This window comes from Trachymyrmex septentrionalis, unplaced genomic scaffold (genome assembly GCF_001594115.1).
Source record: "Trachymyrmex septentrionalis isolate Tsep2-gDNA-1 unplaced genomic scaffold, Tsep1.0 scaffold71, whole genome shotgun sequence".
Lineage (NCBI taxonomy): Eukaryota > Metazoa > Arthropoda > Insecta > Hymenoptera > Formicidae > Trachymyrmex > Trachymyrmex septentrionalis.
The window spans coordinates 654,186-668,149 of NW_017305895.1; the positions used below are offsets into that span (position 1 = coordinate 654,186).

A 13,964-nucleotide genomic window follows, 5' to 3' on the forward strand; every position below is an offset into this window, starting at 1 on the left:
TTTTGTATTATTAAATTTATCAGTACGTTATAAATAACAGTATAAAAATTTGTCGATTTACTTGTGATTAAATTTCCCTTTTTAAGAATTTTAAACCTATACAATTTAAAAATAAAACAGTGGCGTTTAACAGAGTTATTAATAATTGTTACAGCAATTTATTATTTCATTCTATTTCAGGCGTGGAACATTTTTGTACTTCGATAAATCCGAGATTAATAGTTTTATCCGAACGTTAGAACGTATTAATTATCAACGAAGCAAAACAATCAACTGCAAGTTACACTATTGCTCGATATATATCGTGCGAACATTCTGCAATGCACCAATTTCTCTGCTCGAGAGTTATTCCAACGAGCAATTCGTAAAATTTATTGAGCGACGCATTGTTATAACGCGGTAGCGAATAAATTGCTCGGTGGGTAGTCGAAAACAAGTGATGGAGTAACGAACAGAAAGTACCAATTTCGCCCCTTTTTTTTACGTTGTCGAGTAACAAACTGACCGTACATGCATATCGCGAACGTGCATGCATGTTTCGACGGTACGACAGTCGCGACTTTGTTCTACTTGCATTCCTTTCCACTTGTATGTTCACGCCAGGTTGTTGAGCAACAATGAACTGGACAAGATCAAAGCGGACGGCCTTTTTGAGAAGTTGCCGGAGCTACAGCATCTGGATCTCAGAAAAAATAAAATCTCCCGCATCGAGGCGTCCGCCTTTCAAGGGGCTCATAATCTCACCGACCTGTAAGTCACTACGAGTTTCGAATTATACCGCTTTCGTAGCATAGCCCCAACCTGTTTCTTCTTCGCGACATTGTCGTTGTCTTTCTGGAAAACTTCGCTTTTGCCAGGACAATAGAAGCCATTCTAGAAATACCGTTGTATAACGCCAGGATTATTTTCTTTGCGCGGTTTTCTTTTATAGTCGATATTTCCAACTTTAGAAAATCTCTCTCGAGGAATTTTCGAAGACCGCATTGTCTCCGAAGACAATTATTAAAACAATACCGGTTTTTCAAAGACTTGAGTGGTATAGTGTTTGTTGATTGCGTGTCGCGATTTGCTGAACTCAATTGCAGCTATAATATTAATTTTTAAACAAAAGTGTCAAAAGATCGCGAATACATAATAATTAACAAAAAATATATAATAATTAAAAAATCTTATCATCTTGAACTTGGTTTTAATGCTTAAATAATACATACTTTGATGCAAATGTACATAGCCAGTTCTACAACTGCGCGCTGAAATTATTTTCAGTCTTAAAATCTTGAACCGAACTGGAATAGTAGTACCACAAACTATTTGTCAAGTAGTTTAATAATATTGATGCTAATAGGTATCCTAAATAATTGTAAATAATTTGATGCTAATAAGCATCTGAAAAAGCTGTAAATAATTTAGCATTAAATTAGCATTGAATTATTTACTGCTATTTACGCTTATTAGCAGTATTATTAAATTAACTGGCAATTTAATTTGTAGTGTTACTATCCCAGTTCAGTTTAAATAACGTTTAAAGACATGAAAATAATTTTGGCGCGCAGTTATAGAACTATATATATATATATAAATTCACACACACATATTAAAATTATTTAAAATCCAGCTCACAGATCAATAAGGTCTTTTTATTACTGTGTATTAATTTTTATTTTTCACTTGCACATTACGATTACTAGAAATATTTTTAATATATGAGATTGATAATAGCATCTGTTTCATAAAAATATTTTATCGTTCCATGAGAGATTAGATGACGTACAGGAACTGAGCTTGCAATATATCAACCATTTTACCACCATTTATTGCGTGCGATTTATAGGTAATCCAATATATGACGTGGGTTATAAATTCTTTATAGTTAATAGCTATATTTTTAAGACACTTCGAAGTCGAGTGACGCTTTTGGACGTTATGTTCAGAATTTAAAGAATATGAAAGCACATCAATGTTACACATCAAGTGGTATATCGCGTTTAAAATTTCTCCGTGTGCTTTCATAATGTTCATAATACATGTATCTATGCTCGTTAGCTCAAAGAATGATATTTATCGTAAAAAGTGATGACGAATTGTAATGCTTGGCTTAGCTCGCAATCTCTTTCCATTTTGTCCATGCGCCTCGTTTCACGATATGACGAGCTTTCTTTTCGCAGACTTTTGTCCGAGAATAGGCTGCGAGAAGTGCACAACAAGATGTTCTCCGGCCTACCGAGCCTTAAAACACTGTAAGTACCTCATTGGGCAAACGTACCATTTAGCGTTGATAAAACGCTATCGTGCAGTAAACGATTACTCGCATAATTCACTTTGCGTAGGAATCTCCATGGTAATTCCATTACATGCGTTATGCCGGGATCGTTCGACGGAATGCCGCACATACGTGCTATGTAAGTTCGTGACTAATCAACGAATCAAATTACAGTAAGATTGTTACTGTATAGAAATTGTTACTAAATTTTCTCATATTTTTTGTGTTATACTTTTTTATTTTTTATGATTCTTTAGGGAAAATGCAAGTAGTTAAATAGTCGAGAAAATTTATACTAATATATCTTTAAAATAATTATATATCAGCTGTAATAATCAGAGTATAATCTTCGTGTTACTGCCTCCTTATTGTTGCTGTATCGTTTGATATATTTTTCGGTATCTGCAGTAACATGCAAGGTAACCCGCTATCGTGCAACTGCTATCTCGCGTGGTTCGCCGGATGGTTGAGGAAACGAGATATAGCCGGAATCACTGGCCGTTGTCACGATCCACCGCGATTAAAGGATGCCATCATCAAGGATATTCCGCACCATGAATTCAAATGCAACAGTGCGTTTATTGCATTATTGTACAATTTTGGTCACCTGTAACACCTGTAGATATATCTTATTCTCGCAATTTATATTACTGCGCTTTATGGCCGATTGCTATGAATTTAAAATAGAGTACAAATATGGCGTACCTCGTGAAATCGATAGCATTGATTTGTATGTAAACCAATTCGTACGTATACAAAATCGAAATTAATATAAGATATTAATTAAATTTGAATTTGCGAGCAACGCGTATTTCGTGCCTTCGATTTACGTATCACCTGCACTGCGAAAAAAAATTTTCACGAATAAGTTAGTTGCTCTCTCTCTCTCTCTCTGTGCATCTTTATTCGTTTTCACAAACTAATATTTGTAATCTGAATTGCAAATCCTGTTAACGATCTACCAACTATTTTACACCCATCAGACGACAGCGTGGGTTGCCTAGGCGACGATTACTGCCCGCCTCAATGTAATTGCGCGGGTTCGGTGGTGAGATGTTCGAGGTCTCAGCTTACAGAGATTCCACGCGGGATTCCACCGGAAACCACCGAGCTGTATTTGGACGTGAACGACATCAAGACGATCCAACCGGAGAGGTTGAACCACCTGAGGATTCTCACCAGACTGTAAATAAAACACACGCGCACCTTCCCGTATATCTTTCAAGCGGCTTTCGCCATGTTTAACATCCGCTTCGTTTTCAGGGATCTGAGCAACAACCAGATCGGAATGCTGTCCAATGATACCTTTAGGAATCTCACGAAGCTGTCGCATCTGTAAGTCGAATATTTACTCCGGAAGTTCTCGGGAGATACTCGCGAAACTGTTTATGTAATGTACAACATACGAATCTCTTTTGCAGAATCATTAGTTACAACAAGCTACAGTGTGTGCAACGAAATGCTCTCGCGGGATTGAAGAATCTGCGAATAATGTGAGTCTTGTATGCAAATATTCGACTAACGTTATCATGACATGCTTCTTTTATTGCTGCGAAAATATTTGTTCCTTCAATTTATATGTACTAATCACACGATAGGCAATTGTTGATACTCAACATTTTACACTACTAAAACGAAGTCATTTAATATAAGTAATTATTTATAATAAATTTATAAATTAAAAAAATATTATATATTAAAAATCAAATTAAATTTTACGTTAAATGAATAGTAGCGCATGATAAAATATTAATTGCAAATTTAAGATTAAAGTAGAATAATCAGATCAATTATTCTACTTTAATCTTAAATTTGCCGATTATCAGACCCGATTATCAGGCTATAAATTCTTCATTTAAGCTAGTTTAATTTTAATTGAACGAAATGACAAATTAAAATCTTTCTATTCTAATAACATAAACATATGCACTATAATTCATTGCTCTTCTCAGTTCATTGCATGGTAACGACATATCGGTCATCCCAGAGGGAGCGTTTGAGGATCTCAAGTCCATAACACATCTGTGAGTATCCACTCCATTCGTAAGCTGCACGCACTTGATTTTCGATACCAGCCATTTATCGATCACGATGTTTACAGTGCCCTGGGGTCCAACCCGCTTTACTGCGATTGCAGCATGCGATGGTTGGCCGAGTGGGTGAAGAAAGATTATGTGGAGCCTGGCATCGCCAGGTGCATGGAACCTCCTGCGATGAGAGACAAATTGCTTTTGACGACACCGGCTAGTGCCTTTCAATGCAAAAGTAAATATCTCATAAGCGTATATCTCGATTGCGGGCAGAATAGCCAAGAGATTCCATCTGCAAATTTCGCTAAATAAATTGCTGTCCGCGAATCGCGTATCAATAATGCTTTGTTGATACAGTAACATAGAAACGTGCGATCGTTTACAATATATCCAATTTTGACTTCAATTCCAATTCTTATACTTAAATCTTCATTAACATTCATTAATATCGCTCCATAGAATATTTATCATTGAAATCGGAAATACAGATCATGATCCTCGACTTTGCTATAAAACGGGTCATTGAATATCAATTTTTTTATTAGACACAAGAAGTATTTTTTTTTTAACATTGTTTAGTACACTTCGTGGCCTCTTATAAAAAGTAACAAAAAGAATTCCTCTGGCTGCTTGGCCATTACTGATCCGCAATCGTATACTGGTTGTCGCACGTGACGATGTTTTTGATTTTTCGTAGTACAACGCGACGCAGTCTGTTTAGTTCGTGGTTTTTTGGCCCAACATCACGGTAGGGTACTAAAATTACTCATTAATCGTAGACCTTTCTTCCGCGCAGCCAAGCAGCAGCCAGCCGAAGTCTTGGCCAAGTGCGACCTGTGTTACACCTCGCCATGTGAAAACGGAGGATTTTGCGAGGCGCTTCCGGACCGGCAGTTCCGTTGCAAGTGCACGCCAGGATATCACGGGGACCGGTGTCAGCATAAAATTGACGCGTGCTATGGAAATCCTTGCAGGAACTCCGGAACTTGCAAAGTACTGGAGGAAGGAAGATTCAGGTACTTACTAAGTGCGACAGTCTAACCTTGATCAGAGTAGTAGCTCGTCGGGCTGACTTTAGAGTTGCTCGTCCAGTGGAACCCGTAGAACGTTTGCAATAGCATCGTGCTGTATCTAGACAATATTTGAGATAGACAAAATTTCTGTCGACTTTTGCAATTTTTTTTGTCTTTTTTTTTACGTTAGCCTTTTTGCTTAAATTTTCACAAATTTTTTTACGAAATTATATAGAACGTTTACGAATGCGATCAAACTAATAATTTTAAACAAGCTTACCAATTTTTTAATTGCTTTGATTACTGTCTTAAGAGAAGAAATCGATTAAATAAAGGATAACAGTATGAAATTTGTAACAACATATATCATATGTGTGTATCTCATATCTCACGCTATATTTCATCATAAATATACTATATAGCAATTTAGTGTGATTGATAACAATGCACTCTCTAGTTGCATGAAACCGGCAACATGCGTGCGGTACTTTTTAGGACAGTTATAGAAATTCATCTTGCTGAGTCATTCCCCATCTTGTTCACGGAGGGTTAAATATGAAGTTATATATGTAGATTAAACGAAGAAAATAGTATAAGTTATTCATTATATGAAGAAAATATGAAGTTATATAAAGATTTAGTCTTAAAACAGTAATCTCAGATTCACCAAAAGAGAGAATCCTATTATAATATTGCTGAGTAGTGCTAAAAAAATTTGTATAATTTTATAATTCGAAAGCATTGATTCTCTCTACTATAACGATTTCGTAGGTATTATATTATATTAGTAGAACCTGCACGTTGCCAAAATTATTTCACGTGAACCAAGTAGTTTCTTGAAACATCTTTGTTTGAACATCAAAGTAGATGTAAATATGCACGATGTAAGATTATATATAGAATTGCATCTCGAAGCTTAAATTTGACAAATATCACTGAATAAAAAATTGTCTTTCTAAGTTACTATGCTATTTTGACAACTCCGACGCGTCGGGCTGCTTAAAGTGACGCCCAAAATGGACCACGATCGGAGCATTCGTCAAATTCTACTCTCAACACGCGTAATAAACGGGACCCTCTGCACATGAGCCCCGAGGAGTGATGACTGCGGGCTATAAACTGTCGACTGCTCATAAGAGAGGTTGTTGCGATTATAGAAAAATCGAAGAACCGAACTTCCGCACGGAGAGCATATGCATGTCAGATCGATTGCAAGCACATTGCAAGCCTAAAATTCATATTTATTTCTAACAATATTCTGTACAATATTTATCTTTGTCTTTATTGCTTGTATAGTAAAGACAATGATAACAATGCAATTTAAAATTATAATAATAATTATACACAAATAGGTTTTAATAACGTAATAGTTATTTATTTAATATACAAGCGTTAATTATTTTAAAATTAAATTAAATTATATATTTAGTCTACTCTGAATTAAAGAATAGAATTGCATATATGTAACTTATAATTTCTTTTCTAAAGATTAGTGCATTATTCAAATTTTCCAAATGCCTTTTTCCTATCATTCCTCGATAGGAGCATTTAATTATCAAATACGCGCTATAAACGTGTAGAAATCGAGGAAAGAGAAAAGCAATGTCGACGGTTTATCGCCCGCGGTAAGGTACCTTTGGCGAATCTATCGCGATCGCATGTCAGGCTCAATGTCTCGATTGACGTTCAGTCGGTGTGTGACAGTTGCGACTGCGCCCCCGGGTACAAGGGACTTCGATGTGAAAGCAACGTCGACGACTGTGCCAACAACAGGTGCGCTAACAACGCAACCTGCGTCGACCTCGTACAGGCCTATCGATGCGACTGCACCCCAGGATTCATGGGAGAATACTGCGAGGAGAAGATACCCTTCTGCACAAAGGGTCACGACCCCTGCGAGAACGGAGGTCGATGCGTCGACCACAAGACCCACTACAGCTGCGAATGCCCAATCGGCTTCACCGGCCTCAATTGTTCCACAAACTTGGATGACTGTGTCGATCATATGTGCCAGGTACGTGCGGAATATCTTGAGTTAGCTGCGTTCTGCAGAGAAACCTGATCAGTGAGCGCTTAATTCTTCTTTAATATGATTAGCTGCCTTTTAGTTCTTCGTGAATCTAAGTATAGAGCCTAATCATATTAAAGAATCATTGAACGCTCACTATTATTTATACAGCATGACAATTTTCAGAAATATTTTATTGCAAGATTTGAAATATTTCAGAAATTTTTCATGAAATATTTTTAAAATATAAATATATCCAGCAAAATTTTTTTTAATATTCTTTTTCTTACAATATTTATTCAATATTTCTGAAATATTTTATTGAAATATTTAAAAAAATAATTCACGTAAATATTTTACGCTGTGTGGGCAGCTTTCTGTTATTTGACTGCAAAATATAAAATTCTTTAATATAGTCTTGCCCTTTTTATTAAGTCTAAACATGTAAATCAATTATATTAAAGAATCTTATAACTACAGTTGCAAAACTATTTTTTTGCTGAACAGTCATATTCTATCGATCGCGGGCATGAGATCGTCGCAGATTTGTTTCTTCCGAATAAAATCACGCGTTGTACTAGGTATTATATTCTCGGTTTTCTCATATAACGAAACCATTATACATACATACAGCATATAGTAGCTATGTACATTCAGTAACACGACGCTTTATCGCATTAACGTATCGATTGTTACAAATTCTATGCCTTATTGTATACAATAAATGATTAATGAAATATATAATTTTATTAATAAATGGTTATAAACATTTATTAATTTTATTAATAAATGGTTATAAACTTTTTGCGTTGAAATATAATACGCACATTAGCGAAAGTCGGAGTAAATTTTATATTAACCGATGTATTTTTTATTAATGTTTAATTAGTATTATGAAATATTAAATAATTTTATTTTTTAGTATAATAATATTTTTATACATTTTTTTCTCTCTTTGTTGTGATGAACAATATTAATTAAATATCTTCAGACTTTATAATAATGAATTCTGTAAGCACCACGATAAGGATTTTCATATATTTTTATAAAATTGTATGCACTTTTCTCTCTCTCTCTCTCTTTCTCTCTCTCTCTCTCTCTCTCTCTCTCTTTCTCTCTCTCTCTCTCTCTCTCTCTCTCTCTCTCTCAATAAGCAACATCTATAGTATTGTTGTTGAGTGTAAAATTCATTAAAATAAGTAATTACGTATCGTAGAAGTCGCGTGCACGAGCGCACCTATCTGTACGAAGTCGATAATATCTGTTTCATTTACATCATATCATAAGAATTTATTTTCTCATATCGCTTACAGTTGCGACAATCGCAATTAATTTCTGGTACCGCATTAACAGTTCCCTTTTACATTTATAATAATAGTAGATTTTCTTTTTGTTTTAAAATATGTTCGAATATTGTTAACAAATTTTATAATTCTTATTTTTGAATTGCTTATGCATTTATAGACGGGTTCAACACGCGGATATACATATGTCTCTTTGCATTTCATTTCAGGAAGTATTTCTCGGTTGAATCACTTAACGTAGTATCGATTTAATTCAGTACAGTATCAACATGAAAACTCAAACTTAGCGACATAACTTGACTTGCATGAAAGCCAAACTTTTATTTGACTATCGACTCTTAAATAGAACTCCGACTCAGGCAGATATGATCTTCCGAGAGGAAGAAACTTTACAGTCGCGAAGAGCTACGACCCAGAAGCATAAAGTTGGCGTATGAAATTTTATGCGAAGATTCTTCTTCGCGGTATTATATGCCGGCCAAATTTCATTTGAGTGTTTGCACAGAGTACAGAAACTGGTGTGGAGTTTTCGGCTTTGTGGCGCTAGTTCTAAAGCCACGGTAGTATATCACGTTCCATGCTTTCTAAGCTTCCGTGAATGGCGCGAAATTGACCTACAGAAGCTGTCTTTCTATGAATTTTCCATCTCCATACATTGAACACATTCTGTAGGGTAAAATTCCGGTATATACGCTACACCTATCAAAAACTTAATTTATTAAGTATTATTTATTATGTTTAAAGTAAACAAACTATATCGGTAAAAACTTTGTACTGTCTATTACTATGAAAAAAATATTAGAAATCCGAAATATTTATTTTTCATATTAAAAAATAAATCAACTTTTTGAAACCTTTGCATTTTTTGCCGTATATCCCATAGGGGTGGGATATATGGCTACTCATAGGAGGAGAGAGGGTATGTACGGCTCATAAAAAATTTACAAATAATGCATATAAATAAGACGTAAAATGACACAATGACTTATAAAATAAGTTTATAAAGTTTTATTAAAGAATCAGAATGCTAAATATATATATGAAATAATAAATAATAATTACAATCTTCCTACATATATTACAAGTGTTATGACATGAGGTATATATTTCATATAATGCGTTTATTGCATTGAATTCAATCTGCGCACTTTTGTATACTTTGGGCATAAATCCCGCTCGTTAAAAAGGCCGTATATCCCAAATAGGGAGATATACAAGACAACAAACTAAACAAAGAATACGAAAGCAAAGTACTTTGTGTAAGTCTTTTACACGCTCTACAGTAATCATTTTATGTAGATTATAATTTATGATGGCGTTACTTGTTATAGTAACAAATCGATTCAATCTACAATAATTTTATTAATATTAAGAAACTGAAATTATAACACAATATTAATATAACATAAAGGCACGTAACAGAATAGTTGCGGGAAAATTACCCCTACTCCTTCTATTTTTTCTGACTTCTACTGCGTAAATCTCAGCGCGGCGTATTCGCCGGAGTTATCCTATGCAGTTAAAATAACTTAATATTAACATTTTGCAATACATTTTACATGTAATTTAATTGGAAGACTTATTACGCTATTATTAGTTGTCTTAATTATAATAATAATTAACATATTTAAATCGTTATATTACATAATAACATTATTTATTTTTTTACATAATAACATTAAATATCGAATTGCTTCTATTGGCTTGAACAGAATTTTAAACCATTGATAAGATTAGCACGTGTAACTCATAGGGGGGGATATATTATTGCACATATGTGACTTAAGCTCCAGAATACATGGCCTTTAGTTTGAGACTCTACACCAGGCATGTGAAACTGGCGGACCGCCCGATGATTTGTAACCCTCTGCTAGTAGTTAGTTGCATCCAGTTTGTGCGCGTTCCTATCTTATCCGTAAACTTACTGGCTGATATTAATTAGACGATTACATTAGAAATGCATCGACATCAAGATTATTACTTTAATTTAGCTTCACTTTTATAATGTCTTGTTTTACATATAATATTTTTTTTAAATATCTTGGATTTTAATTAAAAATCATAATTAAAATTTTATTACAAGACGTAATTATAAACATTTTTATAATGTGCTTTTTATGACAGTATTATAACGTCGATATTTTTTCTTTTCCATTTTCTTATAAATCTTTTTATAATTTTGTAAAAAATATTTCGAAGATTTCTTAAGTGAGAATCTGTTGTTGAAGATGTAACTGTTGAAGCATTGAAAATAAGTGTTAAAGGCCTTTTTATCAGCGCTGTATTTTTCATTCTTCGTTTCAAATTTTGACACTTTTGTAAATTCTAATTCGTTTGTTTCGCAGAACGGTGCTACTTGCATTGACGGCATAAACAATTATGAGTGTAAGTGCGCGGCGGAGTATACAGGGAGATACTGCGAGGCTGCACCCTCGACAGCCATGCTGTATCCACAGACAAGTCCGTGTGCCCACCACGACTGTCAGCATGGTGCCTGCTTCCAGCCCGCTCCTGCCTCCGCCGCGGACTATCTTTGCCAGTGCCATCCCGGCTATACCGGTAAGTAAAAGAAATCATTACCTTCTGTTAAATATCTTTAGTAATTATTGAGAGACGTCTCCCCGTATAGAGACTACGTCTCCCAATCAATTTTATTTCATAATCTGAGAATTTTTGACTACCTTTTATTATGTGTGATGTTCAAGAATTTGCTATTTAACATGGCGCGACCACTTATCTATCATTTCAGGAAAACGATGCGAGTACCTGACGAGTCTGAGCTTCGTGGACAATAGCTCGCTGGTCGAGCTAGAACCGCTACGCACGAGGCCCGAGGCAAACGTGACCATCATATTCATGACCACGCAGGAAAACGGGGTTCTTCTCTATGATGGACAAAGCGACGGACACATCGCTGTCGAGCTCTTTAATGGGCGGGTCAGGGTCTCATACGACGTGGGTAATTATCCTACCTCGACGATGTACAGCTACGAGATGGTGGCCGATGGCAAGCCTCACATGGCGGAGCTTTTGGCGATCAAGAAAAATTTTACAATGAGGGTCGACCGGGGTTCCGCCAGGAGCATCATCAACGAGGGTCCGAAAGAGTATCTCAAGCTTGTCACGCCAATGTTCGTCGGTGGCGTAGCGCCAGAAGTTGCTAAAGTCGCATTTACCGACTTTCATCTTAGAAATATTACGAGCTTCCAAGGTAAATTTCTTTTACGACACTGAGAAATATCGCTAAGATTAATTAACATTCTTATATTATAACTTTAATAAGTGACATTGACAGAGAAGTGCCGTCGTTATGAAAAAATAGAATGGTTTTAATAAATTGCAAAGAAACGTGTTCTTATACCACGGCATAGAAATAAATCGAATATTCAATTCTTTATTTTAATTAGTTATCTTAAATAATAATTTTTATGAAAGTAATTATTGAATTTTAAATTACATATTTAGCAAATTATAAAAAACGATTGTATAATAATGTTATAACGAAATCATTCGGTTAGGAATATTTCAAAGATTTCACGGATGATTTGTGCTTCTACACCACTGCTAGTTCCAACACCGATACTCTGCGGTTCCTCTGGGAAACGATAGTTGTCGCAAACTCGGAATATCAGCCACAAATTTGCAACTTGCGGAGACCTCATTTAATATTCGGTTACATTTTTGATGTCCCCCGGCGCAATACTACGATTTACTACGTTTGCATATAGTGTACGAAATAATATGTAGCACGATATGTAACCAAGAGAAACTAGATTTGAAAAGTTTCGCGACAATGTGAAAATTCATGATCGGACTACATCATATGTATAATTTGTATTTTAGTTATATTTGGACTTCCTGTGTTATAAGATAGAGAAGCTATTTCAACAATGAAAGTATATGTATCGTTGACGTCAATCACTGAAGTTGAGCGTAACGTAGCTTCTTATGAGAATTTATGCAGGCGCGAATACGTGCTTGCGTCACTTATGCTCTTACTCAATTGCATTGTAACGTTCGGTACACATTCCCATGCCACCACTCTTTATATAGGATAGAGCAAAAGTTTCTTCCTCGCCAGATCCATTAAAAGTTTCCTTGCTTTATCTCAGGCTGCATCTCCGAGATGTGGATCAATCATAAGTTGGTAGACTTCAGCAACGCCGCAAAGATGCATCGCGTTACTCCCGGATGTGCTGCTAGCGAGGAGGAAGCCGATGAAGCAAGAGATATTGTTGAAGCTGAGGGAATTAACAGTAGTGGTAGTAACGAGGAGATCATCCCACAAGAGCACATACCTCGCGAACATTCTGGTATGTTAATATCTGTAATTGCTGTTTATACAATGTTAACTTGACTTAAGTTAAGAATAGTTTACATTTGAATTTTTTAAATTAAAAATATTTTAAACTATTTACGAACAACATTGGGATGGATTTTTAAGAAAATTTTATATATTTAACAACTAATTACAATTATAATTAACGTACATATATGTATATAAATAATTGAACAACGTAATGACTCAACATCTTGCATTTATGAAGTATGTTAAATTTTTTTTTTTTTATTGTATTATATATATAATACAAGAAATATCACATTAAATTGGATTAAAAAGTTAGAAGAAATTATCCTATTCTAAATTAATTTGAAATCTTTATATATTTTTGATTAAAAAATATGTTAATTATAGATGTCATCATGTCGGTAAGTGGATTGGTGCCTGCACATGCATGTATCGGACATGAATGCAAAAAAGGATCTCAATGCTTACCGTCGCCATACGGTAACAGCTATTCTTGTCGATGTCAAACTGGCTGGCAAGGACGATACTGCGAGAAAGGTGATTCTTCCCTCAATATTATCGTATATAGATTATATATTTGAATACATATTTATTATAAAATAAGCTTATTACATTTTTTTTTCAAGACATTCTTTTTATTATTGCAATGTATATATATGTACATGTATTTAATTGACAATATCCTGCTTGACTGCTCATCCACTTTTGATAATAAAATTAATATCAATATCGCAGCACCAACCTGTCGCAAGGAGCATACCAGGGAGTACTACAGTGAGAATGGATGTCGGAGTCGACGACCCGTGAAGCTTGCTAAATGTTGGGGAAGTTGCGGCAATTCTTGCTGTTTACCGCGGAAGACTAAACGGCGCAAGGTATAAAAAACATTTGTATATCGATTAGAAAGATTTGTGAATTATTCGGTTTTCGGCAGAACAATGCATTGATTTTATTATATAATTTTCAATTGACTAAAAATATTCTCTCCACGTAACGTCAAATTGGAGTAAACTAATATTGCATCATGATTTATGTTATAA

At 34.9% G+C, this 13,964-nt stretch overlaps 1 protein-coding gene across 1 annotated transcript in view; it reads left to right on the forward strand.

The window, feature by feature from the left end:
* LOC108753776 (protein slit) overlaps positions 1-13,964 on the forward strand; it is a 351,622-nt gene that overhangs the window by 334,052 nt on the left and 3,606 nt on the right. The window contains exons 14-29 of the mRNA XM_018495665.1: positions 604-750; positions 2,166-2,237; positions 2,328-2,399; positions 2,669-2,832; positions 3,244-3,445; positions 3,524-3,595; positions 3,682-3,753; positions 4,213-4,284; positions 4,362-4,525; positions 5,087-5,306; positions 7,008-7,317; positions 10,961-11,174; positions 11,365-11,826; positions 12,728-12,928; positions 13,312-13,461; positions 13,660-13,799. Of these exons, the coding sequence (XP_018351167.1) occupies positions 604-750; positions 2,166-2,237; positions 2,328-2,399; positions 2,669-2,832; positions 3,244-3,445; positions 3,524-3,595; positions 3,682-3,753; positions 4,213-4,284; positions 4,362-4,525; positions 5,087-5,306; positions 7,008-7,317; positions 10,961-11,174; positions 11,365-11,826; positions 12,728-12,928; positions 13,312-13,461; positions 13,660-13,799 (2,734 nt within the window). The remainder of the gene's footprint in view (positions 1-603; positions 751-2,165; positions 2,238-2,327; positions 2,400-2,668; positions 2,833-3,243; positions 3,446-3,523; positions 3,596-3,681; positions 3,754-4,212; positions 4,285-4,361; positions 4,526-5,086; positions 5,307-7,007; positions 7,318-10,960; positions 11,175-11,364; positions 11,827-12,727; positions 12,929-13,311; positions 13,462-13,659; positions 13,800-13,964) is intronic.